General features: G+C 41.6%; 1 protein-coding gene across 8 annotated transcripts in view; it reads left to right on the top strand.

The window, feature by feature from the left end:
- The window catches only part of ATP8A2 (ATPase phospholipid transporting 8A2), a 309,878-nt gene that overhangs the window by 69,135 nt on the left and 218,254 nt on the right, over nt 1–22,489 (top strand). For all 8 annotated transcript variants that reach the window (XM_068671922.1, XM_068671930.1, XM_068671958.1 and 5 more), the window contains 8 exons: nt 1,882–1,987; nt 3,341–3,423; nt 4,606–4,655; nt 6,426–6,495; nt 8,358–8,442; nt 9,657–9,796; nt 12,142–12,280; nt 16,893–16,957. In XM_068671922.1, coding sequence (XP_068528023.1) covers nt 1,882–1,987; nt 3,341–3,423; nt 4,606–4,655; nt 6,426–6,495; nt 8,358–8,442; nt 9,657–9,796; nt 12,142–12,280; nt 16,893–16,957 — 738 coding nt within the window. The remainder of the gene's footprint in view (nt 1–1,881; nt 1,988–3,340; nt 3,424–4,605; nt 4,656–6,425; nt 6,496–8,357; nt 8,443–9,656; nt 9,797–12,141; nt 12,281–16,892; nt 16,958–22,489) is intronic.

Here is a 22,489-nt window from a genome sequence, read left to right as displayed (position 1 = left end):
TGCAGTGACATGTGACAGTACAATTCAGTAGCATGTGTGCGAAGATAAAGGTCCGTGAAACAGTCACTTCCTTTATCATATTTTTTCAAAATACGTGAAGTAAAACAAGATTGTGGATATTGGCTCTGCAGTCTGACTGCGTTACATTTCCTTTTTCTGATAGACTTCTTGTTTAGCCGTGTAAACATGGCATGTATTAGTTGCCACTCTTCTGTGGCTTCTGTAGTAATTTCTTTTCTTCTAATAGAAATCCCGTTTTTGCCAGTGAATCCTTCTGTCATACAAGTATGTAGGTTGTGTTCTGTACATTAAATAAATAAAAGCAAAGACAAAAACAAAGAAACCCAACAGTTTCCCAGTTTTACTACAATCTTGTACAAGAAGTTTAAAGTTGGTGTCTTTCTACATCAGATCTTGTTTTTAACATTACAATAGTGTTTCTTTTGGCCTGATGTTGTGCTAACAGCTCTTGTAATGCTCTTGGCTTCACAGTGGCTCTGTTAAATGAAAGTCCCTATAAAATATGCTATGCTAATGAGAACGTTGGAAACGAGGCAGCATTTTCATATGCTGAAATTCTGATGAAAGTTTACAAGCTCAACTGCAAACGATGACTTTGGGGACAAGCAGAGGTGGACCTACTAGAATCGTATGATCATGGAATATCCCAAGCTGGAAGGGACCCACAAGGGTCACTGAAGCCAACTCCTGGCTCCACACAGGACCACCCCAAAATCAGACTCTATGTCTGAGAGTGTTGTCCAAGCATGTCTTGAACTCCAGAAATCTCAGTGCTGTGACCACTGCCCTGGGGAGCCTGTCCCAGTGCCCGAGCACCTCTGGGTGCAGACCCTTTCCCTAACCCCCAGCCTGACCCTCCCCTGTCCCAGCTCCATGCCGTTCCCTCGGGTCCTGTCGCTGTCCCCAGAGAGCAGAGCTCAGCGCCTGCCCCTCCGCTCCCCTCGTGAGGGAGCTGCAGGCCAACTGGCCTCCAGCTCTCTGCTCTAATGGCTAGAGCAGAGTTGAACAGAAGCAGTTTCAGCCAGCTGTTTTAGCAAAGGAAGTCCGTGTGAACTGTGGACGAACCTAATGTGCTGGGTTGTGAGCTGGGCAGTTGAGTGCCGTTCCTGACTGCTGTGAGACTGGAAACGCTGAGCAAGAGGGGAGGGGTGCAAAGCAGGCAAGAATGGGGTGGGAGGGTTTATTTTAAGTCTCTGCAGTAAATTCTGGCAATTGTAGCTAATCAGAGGCCTGTGACTAAGTGCTGCACCATTTTCAGCGTTGTAGACATGACCCGTGACTGCGCAGCCTGTGAACAGCATTGTGTATTTCGTGTTTTCGTGATGCTCAGCACACAGGGACCATTGATCACATTTTTGCTTGTCTGGATGATGTATTCTTCTGGAACGACACACGATGGTGCCTTCTGCTGGTTAGGCAGCAGCTGTCTGCTCTGGAAGTATCTCACTCAGGGTGCAGTTACAATGAGTTGAATTCTGGTGTGGTTACTCTGAATCTACTAAAAACTGTCATGGAAGCCACCAAAGTCGTAGTAGATCCTGTTGCTTGGCTATTGTCAGCATTTTATGGTGTACAGTTTTGCCTATATGAAGCAAGGGGTGCTACAGAAGGGGTGCTTTTGTATTTGGGAGCTGAGTGCTTCACAGGTTTCTGCAATTTAACTGATGCTTATCATTAGAGTTGGCTAATGCTGGCCTGTAACTCTGCTGCATTGATGTTCTGGAGACAATGAGACAACTAAAATAAGAAACAGATCGTTTTTTATTTTTATTTTCTGTGGTCTAAGAGGTCATCTTCTCAGGTTAGGGGACAGCTGCCTCTGTGTCTCAGTAAAACTGACTTTCCTGATGTTGTGTTTAGCCCACAGCTGTGCACATACAGGAGTTCCTCACTCTGCTGGCCGTGTGTCACACTGTTGTTCCTGAGAGACAAGGAAATAAAATAATCTACCAAGCGTCCTCTCCAGGTTGGTTGCTGCTTTCTTTTTTTTTTTTGGGAGGGGAGGAGTGAGGGAACAGAAGTGGATGGATGGAGATAGAAGGAATGTCCTGAATTTCTGAAAAGATCATTACTTTTAAAAGCAAGATGTTTTCTATGATGCTATCTGCCCTTTTCTGTCATCAGTTCACACTGCTTTTAGTGTCTACTGCAGAACTGCTGTTAAGTCCTGTTATGTTTCTGTAGGGCTTGGCTTATCATCCCTTCTGCTCTCATGAGGTCTTTTTCTCTGGCCTCTTTCTGCAGAGTTAAGAGCAAAATAAAAACTTTCCGTGACTTGTCTTCCTTACCTAGAAGTACTGATTTGTTTCTCCATGTGCAGTTACCTATCTATTTGATATGAGAGCAAATTTATGTATTTTTCTTGATCTAGTAGCTGCCCATGTTGTTCTCAGCAGGTAAAAGGTTCTGAAACAGGACACAATACACTAAAGAGCAGTCTTGGCCATATCCAGGCCTGCCCTTCACCCATTTTTTCCTTCTTTCAGGAAGCACTGAAGCACTGAAAGAGGTAAAGAATGGCAAAAGAGAACAGCAGAACCCTGTTCCCTATCGAATTTCCATTACTGAGGATACTTCTAAAATTTTTGTAGTTATTGATTTAGCGAAGCAGCAGTAATGCTTCCTATTTATGTCTTAATAGAGTGCTGCAGGAGCAGGGTAAGGAGGCCATGTAGGGCAGCTCTGGTCCCACGGTGTTAATGAGCTGTGAGAAGACTGAGGGAGCTGTAGCGACGGGAGGGTCACTTGAGCTGGGCACTTAACCTGGTGTTTGGGCTTGATGCCACTTGCTCCTTAGCAATACAGTGCAAGTACCTACGAGAGGTGGTGGCTCTGGTTTCAGCTTAGTTATTTGAGCTCTTAATGACAGTGCCCAGCTCAGTGTCCAGAAGACAGTGCTGTATTTCTGTAGGGCAAGAACTTCGTGCCATTACAGCAGGAAGTGGATCAAAGGTGTGTTTGAGGAATATAGAGTAACACGGCTTTGATCTTGCTTTCAGAACAGGGATTTCCCTTTTTTCAGGCAGAAGAAAACTACGGCTCCTCCACAACAATAGAGCTTAATGCTTCAGTAATTGCAGGACATTTTATATGGATTGAGAATGAACTTGGTCTAATTGATCTTAAATGGCCTTTGTAGGAGTAAAATGTGAATGTCCTTGTGAAAGTGTGTGCAAAGCTACTGGAGCAGTCAGATAGGAAGTTTGAATATAGGGCAAATGGGGCTTCTGTTTTAATAACAGGGCATGTGTAGGTGTGGGCTTTGCAAGCTTCTTCCTCTACATACTGTACTAAATATCAGTTTTTCCTTTATTGACAGATGAAGGGGCTTTAGTGAAAGGAGCAAAGAAACTTGGTTATGTCTTCACAGGAAGGACTCCACACTCAGTTATCATTGATGCGGTAAGCAGATGTGCATGGCGCACTGACTGCCAAACTGATGCAGGGTGTGAATGCCTTCTGTATGGTTCCTGCAAGCTGCCACTTGGAGGGCCTCTAGTAGGCTCTGTGCAAAAGGCTTTTGCAGTTTGGAAGAGGTGTCTCAGTCTATTTTAGGTTCGAAGTCTTCTGTCCTTCTCTGTGGAACAGGCAGTAGGAAACTGCAAGCTTAGATGGTAAATGACAGCAGTTGTGCCTGAAGAATATTTCCTTTGTCTGGGAAGCACAAAGGAGCACGCTTGCCTAGGAAGGAAATTCACATCTGGCACCTTTTCTCTTACTCAGTTGTATTTAGTACTTGCTGTACTTCTAAATCTTTAATTCCTTTTATTAAAATTGATCTTTTCTTCCAAGTAAGATAATTTTCTGAGCAAGATAATGTTGTGGTTTAGCCCTGGCAGGCAGCTGAGCACTGCTCAGCCACTTGCTCACTCTGCCCGGGTGGAATGAGGGAGGGAATCAGCAAGGAAAAAGTGCAAGAACTCCTGGTTTAAGATACAGACAGTTTAATAGGATAAAGCAAAAGCTGCGTGCACAAGCAAAGCAAAAAAGGAATTAATGTGCTATTTCCTGTCAGCAGGCAGGTGTTCTGCCACGTCAGGAAAGCAGGGCTCATCACACGGAACAGTTCCTTGGAAGACAAAAGCCATCACTCCCTGTCCTCCTCCTCCTTTACCCCAGCTGTTATTGCTGAGCGTGACACCACGTGGTATGGGACGTCCCTGTGAGAAACTTTAATTCTCACATCCCTCTGGTCAGTCTGGGCCAGCTCCTGGCTGTGTCCCCTCCCAGCTCCCTGTGCACCCCCAGGTACCTCGCTGGCAGGACAGTGTGGGGAGCTGAACAGTCCTTGGTCTGTGTGAACACTGCTCTGCAACACCTAAAACATTGGAGTGTTATCACCTCTGTTTTCATCAAAAATCCAAGACTGAAATAGTATAAAAATAGTAAAAGGCAAGTGTCAGTCTTAAATTTGAGTGTCTTTATTAAATAAGGCTCTGCATCACTTGTACCAGGAGAGGGAGCTATTAGCACAGTTTTATACTGAAGTATGTAAGCAAAGATGCTTAAAGTAACTCACGAGTTTACATGTGTAAAAATGTCATGCAATCTGTATTTACAATAGTACATATCTTGTTTTTGTAGCTGGGAAAAGAAAAAACCTTTGAAATTCTTAACGTGCTGGAGTTTTCCAGGTAAGTTTCCATATTTCCAATGTAAGACTAAAAGAGCTTCTTACAAAGTAGTGTCTGGTGGCAGCTGTTGGATCATGAGCATGGAGATCTCCCCTGCCACTCAAGCTGTGTTTACTGTGAAGTTGCTGCCCTGGAAATGTCACTCTGTGCCTCATCTCCTCGTTTGTCACTTGTCTACTGCAAGAGCTTGATTTGAGATTACACGTTTCCAGTGCTTTTGCAACTTGCATGTGTTCCGTTTCAGCAGATGGAGGCTCCTACTGAAGGGCTTTTTGGCACGCCTTTGTGGGAAGCACCCCAGCTATGAAAAGCTGAGCCTTGCAGGCATGCTGAATTCATCAGGCTGCTGCTTGGGTAGTGAGAAGCTGCCTGTGGTGGATTGGGCCTCTGCATCAATGGAGATCATAAAGATTGCTTCCTTTTTACCTTTTCATTCTGAATGTAGCCACTTAAGCTACCTGTGGAAATACCTAATGTGCTGAAAGAGTCCTTCAGCGTTTCTGACAAGCTGGCTGCTCTCCACAGACAGGAGCATCGGTAGCCTGTGTGCAGCACTTCTAGAAAACGCTGTCTTAGTTCTTCCCCGGGTACCAACTTACTCAAATGACCCTTGAGGGAGTTCCTGCAATTCCATTCCAAAAGCACAGGGAAGTTCCCCACGGTCACTCGTTTACTGTGGAAATTCTGGACCTAGCTAACTGTTGTCCTTCCAGACTTGCTTCAACAGATCACTCTGATCTGTTTGTTAATATTTGCAAGAAAAGAAAGGGGGTGCCTCTGCTCCTGGCTTCCTTCTGTTTGTTAGGTCTCCTCTTGATAAGGAAAAGAATTAAAATCATAAAACGTTTTGTTTTTGAAAAGACCATTAAAGATCCGGAGTGCAACCTCCCTGCTGTGGGCAGGGACACCTTCCACTAGATCAGGTTGATCAAAGCCCTGTCCTGCCTGACTGTGAATGCTTCCCGGGCTTCATCCCAGTATGCTTACAGAGAACCCTGAAGAAACAGGTATTCAAAAGTTCCCTTGAGGAGAGTTGATTAGCTTGTCTCTGCCTCTTACAAGCTTTTTATTTCCAGTGTTCCTTTTAAAGGAGAAGTGGATAGGTATAGTGCCAATATTTATTTTAAAAATAAATAAGTATTGCCCTTCCACTATTAAACACCTGTGTGGGGCATGGTACCATTTACCTTTGTTTTCAAGATACCAAACTTGGCTGCCTTGATGCACAGCCCTCGAAGGGCAGGGAGTTCAAGAGCTGGTCTGTACTGATTCCTTTCTGTATTTCTGCATGTTCTGCATTCTTTTGAGCTAGAAAGTTAAATAACTGCTCCTGTGTCTCAGTGGGTAGTTATTTCAATATCTGTTATTCTTACAAATAGTAGAAATTCAGTCTTAATGTTTCCATTTCTAGCCAGATTCCCCAAAACTGTTGTCTTTGAGGTAGAAGAAAAAGCTGAGAGTGAATGAGATTCTTCTTCTTTCGAAGGGATTGTTATGCCATCCTGATTTTTTCCAAGTTCTTGCTCATGTTTGGCTGCAGGGCTAGGCATTCTGGTCAAGTGCTTGCCCATGGGAACCACAGGGCTCAAGCTGGAAATGTGCAATTTAATGTTTTTCCTTGCTGTCTGGGCTAGTGAGGTCTTAAGTTACCGCTGTTCCATCTCACCTGATCCTCGATGCATTATGAGCATCTGAGAAAATTCACTGGCTGGACCGGGGCTTAATCCTCATCAATATAACTAATGAAAACAAATATTTTTCTTTCAATAGTAACAGGAAGAGAATGTCAGTGATTGTTCGAACTCCAGGAGGACAACTCCGGCTCTACTGCAAAGGGGCTGTAAGTAATTATAGTACTTCAATGGAGAGCTAATACTACCAGTTATTGTTTCAGCAGCTGTGGCTGATGCTGGCACTTCATGTCTCATACATAATACCAGTTGGCTTTTTGTGTAGGGCCAAGTGATTTAGGAGGGCTGTAATTTCTCCTTTGACTTCTTTTGCAGGCAGGAAGGTTGTTAGGCTATTTACTACCCAAGTGAAATCCTGAAACTAGTGGGAGCAGCACCCTCTCCTGAAGCAAAGGCAAGATTTCACCCAGCTGTGCAGTAGCAGTTCAGGAACTAGACTAAATGCTGTCGTGTGAACCTAATATTAGCATTTCGTTCTCAAGTGGTTGGCTCTTGATCTGGCTCTCTCACATCTCTGCACCTGCTGTTATTTGTCATCATGGCTTGCACCATGTTGTGCTTCTGTCTTCACTGACAAGAGCAATAACTTAACAGAATACAAAGGCTGTAAAACCAGCATCGGCTGCTGCTGGAGAGTGGTTCTGATTTCAGTGGAAAATGGGGAGGGAAGATGGCTTTTTGCAACATGGAAAACTATTTCTGACTTCTGGTAAGAATCTGGTTTACTTGATTTGGTCCTGAAACGCAGGTTTGGGTGCACTGCTCTGTTGCTTCAGGTTAACTCCCCTGATTTGGCAAAGATGGTCCCAGCTTCGTGCTGCTGTGGTGGGAATGAGTTAAGCCTACTTTAGCTCTGCAGTACTTCCAAGTTGTGTGCATAGTAGCTCCTCAGTGAGCTGCACCTGTTTGTCTTCAGACACTGCTATTGCTCTGCCTGTGTTAACAGTTTCTTGTAGTGTGGCTGTGGAAGGGATGGAAAACAAAATTCTAGTCAAAAACTTCTTGATGTCTTCAGTTTGAGCAGGATCAAATGTTTAATGCTCTAACTCCTGCAACTCTTTTGCCTTAATCTGGTGTTCTGCTGCATCTACCACTCATCTAAACTTCAAGTGAAATGTCTGTTCTACATGAACCCTGCCACATTCTGATGGAAACATCCTGTCGTGACGCTTTTATCATAAATTGTTCTGTATGCTTGTCTGTATTCAGTGCTAGATGTAGGCCTGTATGCTTAGTTAGCTGAGGAGTACATATTTAAGCAAATTTGGGGTTTGTGTATTGTACATATACGTAGCAACTTCTGGTAGTCACAGAAGAAAATCTAGAGACTCTAGATGTATATAAGTGGTGCTGCTGCATTTTGATTGCATTCATGTCATTAAGCATTTAATTTTCATTTGATTTAGTGGTACAGAGTTGTGGGAGGAAGGTTATTTCCAAGGTAATGTTGAGGTAGACCCTGTTCATTTTTTCCATCTTCTATTTTAACATCATTTTTCATATTTAATAACCTCATTCAAAATATATTTTAAATATATAACATATATTTTCTAATTTGTATATTTTATTTTTTATACTTTTTAACATCAGTGGGAATCTTTTCTAGAGAGGATTGCAAGAAACCCTTCTGTACTGGTCTGCAGTGATTACTGAGTAAGACCAGACTCTCATATTGTCTGAAAAATCAATGTATCTGCTTAATTCAGAAAGCAGTGCTCTGTACTGTTTGATGGGGAGGGAGGGGACTACCACTTTAGGGACAAGGGGTGCGGAAGGCAGAGTGTACTTCCATCCTCATTATTTATAGCGGATGCAGTATCTCTGCCACTGGCACAGGGCAGATAATTATTCAAGTCAGTGTCTCTAAAACCCAAATGCATCACTTTTAAATTTGGTCTTGGGTTCTAATATAAGGAAGTCCACTTAGGTAACTTCACTTGAGCTGGTAAATACACAAGTGGAAACTTCATATGTAGGCTTAACTCTGATGTAATGAATTTGGTTTTAATAGGACAACGTCATTTTTGAGAGGCTTTCAAAAGATTCTCAGTATATGGAGCAAACACTGTGCCATCTTGAATACTTCGCCACAGAAGGTAAGAGAAGCAGCATGTCATAAGAATTTAATTTATCAGATTTTCTGCATTATCTAAGCTTTATCTAACTAATAAGATGATTATAAAGATAAATTCAGAAGTTGTGAGTAGCAGCAGAATAGCAACGCTAGGATAACTAGCCCTAAGGAAGTTTGTGCCCTGCTTCTGTGCAATTTCAGTACAGAAATGGAATTTGGAAGGAGAAGATGAAGCTCTGTGCACGTGTGATAAAAGGGACATGAGTTCTATTTCTCAGTTTCATTGGAGTAACTGGTATTTTTACCGATGTAAAAAGTCAGATGACAAAATCTTCGGCTTTATGAAGCAGATGGATAATGTGAACATACTGAGAAGCCTCGAAGACCCAGATGTCAAAGATTAAGGCCTTAGAGACCATGTCAGATTATGACTGATATAACACCTCTGTTCACAGGGAAGTACTTGGCTTTGTTCCCTTTTCTAAAGTAGCATAAAATATTGGCATTATTGTGAAAACATGAACCAATGGTTTTATCCCTAAATCTGAAACCATTGTTTCAGATTTATATTCAGCTTTAAAAAAAAAAACAAAGCCTTTTTTTTTTTTTCAGACTACCACATTCTTAGTAATTAAACCTTTGTATCTTATAGCATGTACTGCTTTCTGTTTAACTCATGCCAGGGAAAACAAAAAATCCTTACTTCTGTATGTTAATTTCTGTTGGTGGTCTAATAAAATGTTTTTCATTTATCACAGGCCCTGTTTAATAATGGGAGTTACGTGCATATAGTCAAGGAGAAAATAGTTTTTCTAAAAAGAAGCGAAATGAGCAGTGTGCTTGGTTGAGTAATATCTCCAATCATATGTAGACAGTTCTTTATTTAATTTGATTTTTAAACAAAACAAAAAAGTAAACCAAGATTGTTTTATATGTAAACAAAAATGATAAAAGATTATACAGTGTTGATCCAGTAATCCTTAGATTGCTTTACTGAAAATTAAGGAGAAGTTTGCATCCATTAAGCTATCTTGATTTGCACCAACACTAATAACCTAGATGAGCCAGACTCTTTAAAAACGTGCAGGGAGGTTGTCTGGAATCCAGATTTCAGGAGTGTGCATTAAAAGCTTCTGTGGACTCCAGTGAGAGGGTTAGAATTTAGCAGTCATTAAGCCATTTTGCTGATACTCAGCCACTGTACACGCTAAAAGTGCGCTGTATTTTGTTTTGTAGGTCTGAGGACTTTGTGCATTGCTTATGCAGATCTGTCAGAAAATTCTTACAGAGAGTGGCTGAACATCTACAATGAAACCAGTACGCTTTTGAAAGACAGAGCTCAGAAGCTGGAAGAATGCTATGAGATCATTGAGAAGGTAAAGCACATTTTTGAGGATCAGATTCAGGTTCCCAAACATGTCTTTTTTCCATGGAATGTATCTTGATACAGATTAACAAACCGTTCTTTTTGTTTTTTCAAGAATGAAATTGTATTCTTCATTAGCAACCTGTGTACAGTTGGTCTAACTTGATAGCAGAACCTGTATAATCAGTGTGCTGCACCAAGTTCCCATAGGAAGAAAAACTTCTCCCTTTTCCTAGGGCAGTCACAGTTCAAGTTTTTTGAAAGCTGTTCTAGACACTAAACATTTCCATGTGTTCACCGGGACCTGTAGGTGCACAGACTGAAACAATCTTAGAGGAGACCGAGACCGCAACAGGAGCTAGAGTGCATGGGGTGGCAGAAACACTCCAGCAACTCAATAAGCAGCAGCTGAAGACTGGGTCTTGCTTTTCAAACTGATGTCTGTTGTGTCATCTGTAGGCTGGTCAGTAGCACTGTTGTTACCTAAGCCTTGATTCTGGAGATTTGTGTATTTTTTTTTGACTTTCTGCTTCCTGCTGCACCGCGCTTTCATTCTCCTATGAGAGAACTCACTTAAGTGAAAAATGATCGTGGATGATCAACTGGTCAGCATGGGTTGATTCTCTAGCTTGAAGATATCTTCTCAGTCCTGAAACTGGTTTTGGCCATTTACCTTCTGCCTCCTTTCATAATTTAGTATCTTGAAAAAGAGGCATCCACGAGTGGGTTGTAGATTTGAAGTATGGGACTTAGTGGCAGCATATTGGAAGGAGAAAAAAATTGATGCTATTCATTTCTTGTTAATTCTATTCTTGTTAATGTCAAGGAGTGAGCAGGGAATTGCACCGGAAACTTAAATTTTTCTCAGAGTTGATGCTTTCTGTATTAATTGTCTGGTCTGTAGGCGTTTTTCTTCTAGATATGTCGTGTGGATGTAATTAATAAATACATTGTTTTAACATGCTGACCTAAATAAGAGTGGGAGTGGTACTTTCAGTCTGAATGCGGAGGTCACTGGATCATAGTACAGGTGCATGGGTAGAGACAAACTTCAACTGGTTTCTTTGGGCACCTGTGAAATGGCTCAGAGGGCTTCAACGGATGCAAGAGCAACCTTGCTCAGGCAGCTTGGCCTTACCAAGTGCTGTGCTGTCGTGTAATCACTTAACAAGTGGGTTTGGGAACATAAGACAAGCTGCAGTTGCACACTTGGACTGCATTTGTTACCTACAAATGTTGCTTGAATTAATAGGGCTGATGTTTTACTGGGAGGCTGAAGAAAATGGCTTACAGGAGTTCATTCCACTATCTTTACTTGCTGAATGTCTCATAACAAAAATTAAATTTTGTCAAGACCTGTAATTAGTGTCAGCCTATACACCTGTATGAATAACAACTTCCCCCCAGTTCTTTACTCATGCATACAAGCTGGAGCTGCACTGACATTCTCTTCATCTGTTTTTGTTTGTTTTAAAAAATTACAAACCTTCCAAAGAAGAGAAGCTGTTACTCTTTCTGTTCAGCCCCTGAAATGGGGCACATAACTAAATTTATATCAATTTCTTTTAAATTGGACATGTTTACATGTCTAAGCAATCATTAAAAATGCTTTTAAAGTTAAAATTGGCAGAATAGATTGTGCCTTTTGACAAGGTTTATTTCTTATTTTTTTTTTTTTGTCTGCCTGACTTATTTTCCTGTAACACAGCCAAATCTCTTCAAGCAATTGCTTTACAATTGCGTATGAATATGGCTAATGCTATTGTATGAAGTTGTTGTATGAGGCATTCTTTTCTGGCAGGCATCCGTATGTAGCCTACAGATACTTGGATTGATTAATGTTCATACCATTTCTGTTACATAGATGTAGTGATTATATCCGTAAATAGTTGAAATAACTTTTTGCTTTGAGCAACTGTATCCAGTTTGTGTGCACATTTTCCAAGAGTGAAGTTAGTTTAAATGCTGTGATGCCAGGTGACTTTCGTTTTGTGAGATTAAGCAAAACATTAACTGTGACAACTCATCATGTTCCTACGGTGATTAGAGAATGCTCAAGTGTGTATATATTTGTCCATAGGATAGCTTTGGAGTTGTGTAACTTGAATTAATTGCTCTTGAAACGCTGCCATCTTTCTGATCATAAACACTGGGTTCCATTCTATACGTCCTGAAATGTGAATTGTATGCAGAGGAAGTAGAATAGGCACACAAAAAACTTACTGTAGTATGTATCGCTTGTCAAAATGTTGTATTAGCAATGAGGCACAACATGTTGTTTTTAATTCCCTTTTTGAGAGTGTTCCAAACAGAGATTTATCCTAAGAAACCAATCCCTCAAATTCTTTCTTTCAGGATTTACTGCTTCTTGGAGCTACAGCTATTGAAGACCGCCTGCAAGCAGGTGTTCCAGAAACAATAGCCACGCTGATGAAGGCTGAAATTAAAATCTGGATTCTGACAGGGGACAAACAGGAAACAGCTATCAACATAGGTACCCATCTTCCTGGTTATGTCAAATTTGTCTGGTTGCATAGTAGATCTGCTGTGTGAGGTTCTTAAACAAAAACAGCTCTGCTTTTATAGAACTCTTTATTGGTAATAGATGAGCACGTGGTAGCCTTTGCTTTGGAGAGTTTGGGGTTTTTGAATGAAATCCTTGCTCTGAATGGCAGGCTAAATTCAGCTTCTTTAAAGGCAAAAGGGACAGTTACTTAGCTTTGGTTAAGTGCAGTCCTTACCTGAAGAAAGAAGGTAATCTTGTATGCTTGATGAAAAATGGAGGGCTTAGCCAGACTGTAATGTTTTAATTTTACTGTGCATTATATCTTGATTTCATTTTTATCATTCTTGTGGGCTGTTTTTTCTTGGCTTTGATGGAGTTAAAGCCATCCAGAGGGACCTTGATAGGCCTGAGAGGTGGGCCTGTGAGAACCTCATGAAGTGCAACAAGGCCAAGTACAAGGTCCTACATCTGGGCCAAGGCCATCCCAGGCACAAATACAGGCTGGGTAGAGAATGGATTGAGAGCAGCCCTGAGGAGAAGGACCTGGGGGAGTTGGTGGATGAGAAGCTCAACATGAGCCAGGAATGTGCGCTTGCAGCCCAGAAAGCCAACCATACCCTGGGCTGCATCAAAAGCAGCATGGCAAGCAGGGCAAGATAGGGGATTTTCGCTGTCTGCTCTGCTCTCGTGATACCTCACCTGGAGCCCCCTGCACAAGGACAGGGCCCACTGGGGTTGTTTAGTCTGGAGAAGAGGAGGCTCAGGCGAGACCTCATTGCTCTCTACAGCTCCCTGAAAGGAAGGTGTGAGGAGCTGGGGGTCAGCCTGTTCTCACAGGTAACCAGTGATAGGACTAGAGGGAACGCCCTCAAGTTGTGCCAGGGGAGGTTCAGGTTGGCAATGAGGAGACATTTCTGCTCAGAAAGAGCAGTCAGGCACTGGGACGGGTTGCCCAGGGAGGTGGTGGAGTCACCGTCCCTGGGGGTGTTCAAGGAGAGGTTGGACGTGGTGCTTGGGGACATGGCTTAGTGGGTGACAGTGCTGGTAGGGGATGGTTGGACCAGGTGATCCTGGAGGTCTTGTCCAACCTTAGTGATTCTGTGATTCTGTGTCACATCCTGAGCTGGTTTCCGTGAGGAATTTTGGGACGGTGGAAACAAATCTGGAGGACTTGCCTCTGTGCTGATAATTGATCATGCTGTCTGGGTCCTTTCGTGGCCATCTCTACTTAATGACTGGCCAGCCTTATGAAAGGCCGCTCTTGGTAGCCAGCCAGTACTTCCAAGGTTAAAGCTGTCCTTGAGATTGTCAGGGTCAGCAGGACCCATTAGTATGACAGAGCAGGTTGAGATAATTTGTAGGCTGCTGACCAACAGTCAGCTTCATGCCAAGGTAGTTCCTAGCCCTACGTTGCCAAGTAGATGTCAGGGTTTCCTGTGATACTGCACCTTGTCTGTTGTTGGAGGCGATTCTGAGACAGCTGTCTGCTCCTTGTAAGTGTACTTGCTTTTTGCATCTTCTGAGTAACAATTCGAGGAAATGTACCACCTATTGCCAAGATATTGAAAGCACTTTTGCTGACAGTAGTTGTACAAATGAAAGGCCATAAAATCTTCTTTTCTAGCAGTCATAAGTTTGGAGTCTCCCACAACATCCCTACATATCTCTGTTTCTCTTGCCTTGTCTTGGACTTCCCCTTACAGTGCACGTGTGTAGTGCACCTGAAAATATTGGTGACTCAAAGCCATGCCTACAGCTGCTTTATATTCTCCTCATCTTGGAAATCTTTCCTCTCCTGGAGTAATTCTGTGATTTTTCACTGGGGGAACTGAAGCAATGCCAGTATAGATGGCTATACCCAACACAAAGTTTGAGCAGGGCGTATGTGCCCTCGTTAGACGCGGAGGATGAGCCTTCTTGCCTCCCATGTGCTCTGTTTGCCTGCAGTGTGAGCGTGCCCCTGGGCTATGATCTTGAACTCTGGCTCAAGCAATCTTTCTCCCAGGGTGCTTGAAGGGAAACAAGTCCCAGAAGTCCCCGATTCATCTGCTTCGTGGGCTTTTAGGCAGCCTTCTACATTTAAGACCCAGACATCAGTTGACAAGCGTGGGTCGGCATTTTATATCTGGCTGCGAGCCAGCAGTTGATCGAGTCAAAAGCATTGGCAAAAATATGCCCTGATCTTGTAGAGCCTGTTTTTGTTTTGTTAGTGCTGCCAAAAATAACTATTATAAAACGTGGTATATAAAATATCACAACAAACTTCTCTTGTAGCTTGCTGGTTGCCAGCTACTTTGTTTTATACCAGTGCTAGTTTTTAACATCTTTATAGTCCTACAACTGCACATAGTGCATCGATGTCTATAAAATGTTAAGACTTGACTTAGACCCTCCTATTCTAAGCTTCATCTCACTCCTATTTGATGTGATGACAAGACACAAACTGAACTCAGCTGCAGCATTGCTTCTTCTGACTCTGTGATTTCCACGTCACACAGCAGAGCAACTTGGTGTTTTCCATTTTTTTCTTCAGCTCCAGCGGTCAAATGGCATCTTGTTCGATATGAAAAACTTAAAATGAAACAGTGAGCAGCAGTTTAGAAACTACAGCTAGCTGTTGCAGCTGCTTTTCCAATCACATGCTTCTAGAAAATCCTTTGAATTAGTTAAACTGAATTTGTAACAGCCTGCAGCAAGAATCTGTTGCCATTCCCTGGGGAAAGAATAACCCTGACATGGAGAGAGGTGATTAAATTTGTAATATCCTCTTTTTCTCCCCAGTAAAATTAAGGAAGCAGTTCTTCAGCCTGGGACTAACTTTTAAACGTGGCAAACCTTGAACTGACTTCTTTTCCCAAGTCAGTGTTTGTCTGTACCTGTTGAGGCTTCCATACTCGGTTATATGCTACCACCTAAAAGACTTTTTCACTGGCAGAATCATGGACTTCTTGCAAAGCTTCCATGTTGTAGGTTGCATTTCATTAGAATATATTCCCTCACTTTCCCACCAGGTTCAGTGTCATTCTGTATCTTACTCTAAAGCAGAAATTAAACCACAGCTCATTAACGCAGTTAAGCTGAAAATGTTTCTGTAAGGTTGCATCTGATGCTCATATTCCACGTAGCTGTAAAAATGAAACAAACAAAACTTCTGCAGGTAATCCAGCTTGCTATCTGAAGGTGATTGACTGTGTGATATGAGCATGCTGTCCACAAAAGAAGATGAGAGATTTTCTTCGTGACAGAAGTCATTGAAGCAGGTGTGTCAACCCTGGATTATACCTCTAGAAGTATCCCTATTACAAAAAAATACAGTAGCCTGCAGAAAAGATTTGCATTACAATTGATAAGCTTGCGTGGTCTTCCTAAATAACCAAAAATCCCACAGAAAATGAATTCACACCTCAGTTGTTCTCTTGCTCTTGGGAGACAGGGAGAGAGGCTTAATCTCTTCATGCTGACTGTGGTCCTGCGTTTTGAACCTGTCAGCCTTGCAGTGGTTCACCATTGGAACATTACTCTCAGACTGTAGCAGCCTACACACTCCATTTAAGAAACATAAATGGACAAAAAAAACCCTTCCTGAGACCTCATTTTATGACAATTGTTTTTTGAGGTTGCTCTGATGCATTTGGATGCTGCAAAAGCACGGTAGAAATACTGCGAGATCATGGTTTGTATTTTGTTTTCTTGCATAACTTAGATAAGCAAGGAGGCTTACACTTCCTGCTTCAATAGCTGAATAGTCTGCTGCTTTACGAAGCCACGTGGTTATGACACTGAAGAGAACTTGCGTGTGCTTTTAGGAGAATGCAGTAGGGTCGGTCTGCATCTTGTGACTTGCATCTTCTCAGGAACAGAGTTGGGAGTAAACTGATTATTCTGTAAGTGCCATGTGTATTTTTCCTAGATGTTGCTTTCTCTCTCATGTCAGTGAGAAACGTGATAGAGGAGCTGCCAGTTCGGAGTTACGAAGCAGCACTGCAGTCACTGGCTCGTACTGTTACAATACATAAGAGCATTTTTCGTATTTGGTATTTTTAAGTATGTTTCTTGGTGTCCTGGTGAATGTATGGAGCTGCCTTCTAAGAGCTGCTCTAGACTGTGGTAACTTACTGCTTGTTCGTGCCCCAGTCCTTCACTGAGAACAATCCAATCCAATTTCCTGATGCCTGGAGGAGCTGGAAGGGGCTCTCTGTGTATCACTTGATCTGTGTTGTTTGATGAAGCTCAGGACCTTCCACAGAAAACTCTCAAGGGTGAAAATTAGAAATGATTACTTCCGCTGCAGGGATAGAGCCTTATTTACTGCATCTAATTAATACAGTGTTGGTTAAAGTGTCTTAAGCACTGCATTTGGAACTGCAGATAAAATGCAGTCTCTGTTGCTAATAAACTTGTCAGGTTGGAATGTGGCTTGTATGCAAATGCCTGTTTGGTAGGCATAACAACTGAAGTAGCCTGCTTGGAGGGCATAACAGCTCAAAACAGAAATCCTCATCCTAACTAGAGATCTTCCTTTTCAGGTTGAGCTCAACTTTAATGCTTTTTGTAAGAACAAAACAAATATATATATATATATTTTTTTTTTCTCTTGCAGGGTACTCGTGCAGACTCATTTCACAGAGCATGTCTCTCATCCTGGTCAATGAGGATTCTCTAGACATAAGTAATTAAGCAAATTCTGGTGTAGCTCTTGACAGAAAGAAGTGTTGCTCAGAAAAGGGGAATTTGTCGAGCTTTCTAGTTTTATTTCTCTCACTGGGCTTCAGGGGTAGCAAGATAAACAGCTCACTTTAGGAAGCCACTAATCATCACGTCCTAAGCATGCTAAAAGGGGTGACTTGTACAAAACGTGCTGCTGTGGTCTCTGATCCCCACCTGTACAAATCAAGCTGAAGCCTCAGCAAAAGGAACTAATTAGGTGGGAAATAGTGAGACCTGCAGTATGTTTTCAGGAATATAGTTAGGCTCTGTTATATATGTAAGAGTAAGGTCTTGGAAGAAGGGTAAAACGAGCTAATTTCAATAGGCTAATTTCAATATAAGAAGCTATCTTCAGCACTGTGTGGAACAGCTCTGACAAAACGGATGTCTGAGCAAAATGTATTGTGAATTTAGCCAAGCACTTATCAAGTGCCTGCAAGTTGTAGCCATGTTCCTCAAGTATGCACAAAAAGTGTTTTTTTGGTTAGAGTTATTTACAGAGACAGGAGCAAAGATGTATAATCGGCACCTGATACTTTCATCTAGAATTGGCATTTCATCCTGCTTGACATGGTGACAGGGTGATGGAAAGCCTGAATCTCTGAGTACCAGAGGGAGTTATTGGATATCTGGACGTCTGGTGGATACTATTGTGGAGGAAAAAAATCAGCTGGAAAGCTGCAGTTTTCCAGTTGCATCTATGTGATTTAGTTAACAGTTGTCTTGTGACAGTATTTTCAGCTCAGGCACAAGTTGATGTTGAGGCCCCAGCATCCTAGCTCATTAGGTCTTAGGAGTTCCCAGTGAATCCAAGAGGACAAGGCCCCTCTCCAGAGGAGGAAGGGCTGGATTACTAGTTTCCACGCAGCGTAATGCACCCTGATGGGACCTCTCACACTGCTTAGTTTGAGCAATGAGAACTGTTACTTCTGCAACAGAAGTTAGCTATCTTCTTTATTTCTGCCTAGTAAGAGTTGTTTAAATAATTCTAGTTGGACAAGTGGACAAGGAAACTTTTTATTTTTAAAAATGCCTCTGAATATGCCAAGATTGCGGTACGTACATTCGGTTTCAATCAAATGTCTCGCTGAAGACTCCCATCTGCTCAGACGATCTTCTCTCACTTTTCCACTTCTGTATGGCCGCTCTCTAAGGGAGCCGTTTCCTTCCTGTGGGATCAAAATACTGAGCTCCTGATGAGCTTTCTGCCATACTTGGCTGACTGGACCTTTTAACCCAAAAAATGATGCAGAACCTCAGTGGAAAGTGAGCCGCTGGTGGTATCTGTTCCCTGAGGCAGTCAGATGAACGGACTACAATCACAGGAATGTGAAAACTTGGATCCTTGCTCCCAAATGTATTGGGAGCTCAACACAGTAGAAAGAAAATGGTTGTACTTGTTTTCGAGCTTCTTATTCTTTCTAAAACTGACTTAAAGCAGTATTGACATTTTTTGACCCTGGAAATAAGACTTGTGTTTCAATCTGAGTTCAGACTAGTCCTGCTAAATGGGCAGAAGCAAATAATGTGAATCCTGTGGTTCCTGTCCAGAAATAGTAAAAGACTTGGATAAAGATTCTCTATGCATAAAGAAAGGTGTGCAACCTGAAGATAAATCATGTACCTCTGTGGAGGAATACATTTACAGATATTACTGTAGGATTTTTAGACTCCAGAAAGGCTTCTATGTTTTATTTCTAAAACTTGGTATGTTTTTCGTTGCTTTCAGAAAGTAAGGTTCGAACTAATTTTATTTATGCAGTTGACATCCTTGACATGCCCTGTTAGATTATTGTGCTTTTTAGACAAGTTTTTCATTCTTGTCTAGAAACATGAGAAAACGGAAGCCTTTGACAACTGTTGGATTCAGTAGATCCAATGTGATGTTGTAAGCGCTGCTTTAGCAAGAATTCATTGTAAGATCACAGGTCCTCAGCTTGATCTGCCTGTAGTTGATGAGCTGGGTGTGTGGGTTGGGGAGAAGGCATGCTGACAAGGCTCCATACTCCCTTCTGAGTCCCTTTCAGAGGGTCAGCTGAGCTGCCTGCTTGCCACCTTCAGTTGACAACCTCCACCTCAATAAATCCACTAAATGCCAAACTGCCTGTAACAAGAACATGAAATCTGTCCTTCCTATTGTTTTCCTAGCACAGATCTACAGAAGCAAAAAAGGAAATTTATTTGGAAAAGGAAGAGCTAGAGAGCAAGGGCACGGAAAATCCTGAAAAATGGGAACTACTGTACTACAAGAAAGTATGGAGGGAATCTCTTATTTTCAAATACTTAAAGGTTTACTCTAATTGCATTCTGTACTTGGTAGCATACATACTTTAAACATTTTATATGAGATAAGAGAAATGAAGGAAGGTTAATGCAGTGGGGAAAGTGAACTGGGAGGAAATGTCATTGACCAAAACATCTCACTTTCCTAAATTCTCTTTTCTACCATCAAAGAGCGGGTGAAAGTTACAGACCTACCAAGCCACTTGCTGATGTGAGATCTGTTGCCCAGTTTCACCTTGTGAGTTTTTTGTGATAAGAGGACAGCAAATTATGTCTGCAGATTAGGGACTAGTGACTAGAATCAAGCGAGGAGTAGTAGGGCAAACGATTGCTTTCATAAATGTTAAGCTTTCTCATAAATGCAGTGGTCCTGTTTGGAAGTAGGAAGAAACAACAGAAGGGTTCCATCTGTGCATAGCACTGCGTCTTCCACAGCTTGGAATTGTAGCTGATACCTTCTGTTTGCCCTTTCATGAGCCAAAAATGAGATCTAAGACTTAGGGCAGTTCTAAAAAGATGGACACTTTTTTTTCCATGTTTTGTTGTTGTCTGGCTACTTTGTTGTGTTGTCTGGCTACTTTGAAGTAACATTACCTAAAGCTTATAATCATAAAAAGTTGTGAAAATTATCCATTCTGGTCCTGTAACTTTAGATAAGTTGTAGCCGGAGATGACAAACTTAGTCTCAGCTGAGTGTGTCTTTGGCAGAGGTTCTAAAGAAGAGGTCGCGATGGCTGTTGGAGTGATTTTAGTTTGAAAAGTGGTAGTTGTTCAACAACATCCCCTGTGCTGAGCTGAGAATTTACTTCAGATGGACCATGCATCAGCATTCTTGGATCATTTCAGCATTTTATACTTGAAATACCTGTAAAATGTAACCACTGTTGATGTATTGCTGAAGAACGCAGAGTCCTTTGTAAGCCATTAATAAGTAGGTTTTGGAAAAAGTAGCAGGTAAAACAGTATCTATTCCTTCTTGGTTCAAGTTCATAGAGTCACAGAATGGTTTGGGTTGGAAGGGACCTTAAAGCCCACGCAGTCCCACCCCCCTGCCACGGGCAGGGACACCTCCCACCACACCAGGTTGCCCAAAGCCCCATCCAGCCTAGCCTTGAGCACCTCCAGGGATGGGGCATCCACAGCTTCTCTGGGCAGCCTGTGCCAGGGCCTCACCACCCTCATAATTAAGAATTTCCTCTTAACCTCTAATCTAAATCTCCCCTCTTTTGGTTTAAAACAATTCCCTTTTGTCCTATTGCTATCTGCCCGTATAAAAAGTTGCTCCATCTTTTTTATAAGCCTTCCTGCAAATATTGAAAGGAACTTTTAGCTTAGTTTCAGCTAAATACTTGTACATTAAAAAAAAAAAAAAAGAAAAGCTTTGTGAAAAGCAGGTATTGCATGTTATTATCTTCTTTTGCCCTCTATCTGATATATATTCCAAAACTTTAATGTGTGGAAGCGTTTGCTTATGGTATTCAGCCATAAACTGAAGACAAGAGTATTAGAAGTTTTTTAGTAAACATCAAAACTACTGGAAGTGCTCAGGAAATAAATAAAAACAGAGGAATGGAACAATGACATGTCAGATGAGCAAAAACTCACTGATGTTTGCTGCTGGTCTTCAAGTGAAAAAAACTGGTGCTTACGTGGTACATCAGGAACACAGAGCAAATTTTGGAAGTGACTTCTTTAGCTCGGATAATGTCTTTTTTTAATTATTTTTTTTCCAAATAAGGAGTGCAGACTCATGGAGCTTCTGAATTGGTGCATCAAAAAAAAAAATTTATTACATCAGTCTTGATTTTAAATCTAAGTTTCTATTTTTTTTTCCATGGTCAAGTAATTCTATCACTATTTTTAACATAGAACTGAGCTTTGCAAAAGCAAACCATATATTAAAACAAACAAACATAATTTGTTAATAATTACCACTGGTTCTTTTAATTCTAAGATAGTTTGCTTTAGTTGGTTATTGCTATTTTTTCAAGGTTGAATTGCCATAGTAAATATTTAGTTTGCATGTTGTAACTGTAACAGATTATTACTTGGCCTAAAATGTATCAATTGAAGTTGCTCATATGAAGTTCTGTAGCATTATATTTAATATATTCCACCTTTAAAATCCATTAATGCTAAAAACGAATTTTTACAGCATCCAAGCTGGGCTGAGAGCCTTTTAAATATTGATGCCCTTTCCCCTTGTGTGACTTTTTTCCCCCTCTCCTGCTCCTTGGCATGCAGCAGCAGGTGAGATGTGATCGAACAACTGTCTTGGCTTGTTTTTGAGAGCTAATTTTTTTTCTAAATCATGCAGTTGAGGGAAAAATCAATCATTTCTGTTCTCTTTAGAGAACTACTGGGAATAGAGAAGACTAATCCCCTAGCTTGATTCAACTGAATTCTAGAAACTTAGCATAATGATCTGCAAATGTTTATCCCTTGCAGACTTAACTGCACGCGTACATATGCTCACTTGATTTTTCCTTCCTTTTCCTAATGAAGCTTCTTCAAGTGAAAATATTTTGGGCCCTGCATTTACTTGGAGTGTAATTCTTGGATTCAGTTCCTGTTTAATTAAATTGGAAACGCCATAAAGTCATCTTGCACAGCTCTTAACCTGGACAGAAGTTGTTTTGTTGGCGTCTTGTTGATGTTGAATTGTGAGAGCAGTGAGAGGGGAAGCTGAAGGGAAATCAGATGACCCAGAGAGGCCCTGCAAAGCTTGAGATAAGATCCTGGATATTGCAGCTGATAAATCATGGTTGTGGTGGTGGTGTTTTTTCTCTCCTTTCAGTGCGGTAGAAAGAAGAGCTTTCTGTGTCAATTGGCCCTCGCAGTTGTAAGAAACAGTAGCGAAAGGGCAAAACTAGATGGACCCAGTTCTGAACCTGTAATTACTAGACAGTAATGGTATTAATAGAAAGGGATCTCCACGGTAGCATGTCCTGCAGAATTCATGTGCCTGGGCTCTGAGTCTACATCCCACGTTACCATATAGATGTACATTTAACAACCAACAGTGCTCTAGTGCAAGAATGTGCTCAGTGCCAGTGTCTATGGATGGTAATCAGACTAAAGAAATGTTTCCTCAGCTCTATCTTTTGCACGCTTCGTTGTTTGGATGAGCTATTTTACAGAAGTAGGGAAAAATCTTTGTGCTACCATGGTATTGTGTAGCATTCTTTAAAAACAAAACCAAAGGAA

This window comes from Anas acuta, chromosome 1 (assembly GCF_963932015.1).
Source record: "Anas acuta chromosome 1, bAnaAcu1.1, whole genome shotgun sequence".
Taxonomy (NCBI): domain Eukaryota; kingdom Metazoa; phylum Chordata; class Aves; order Anseriformes; family Anatidae; genus Anas; species Anas acuta.
This window is presented reverse-complemented; position numbering and strand designations above follow the sequence as displayed.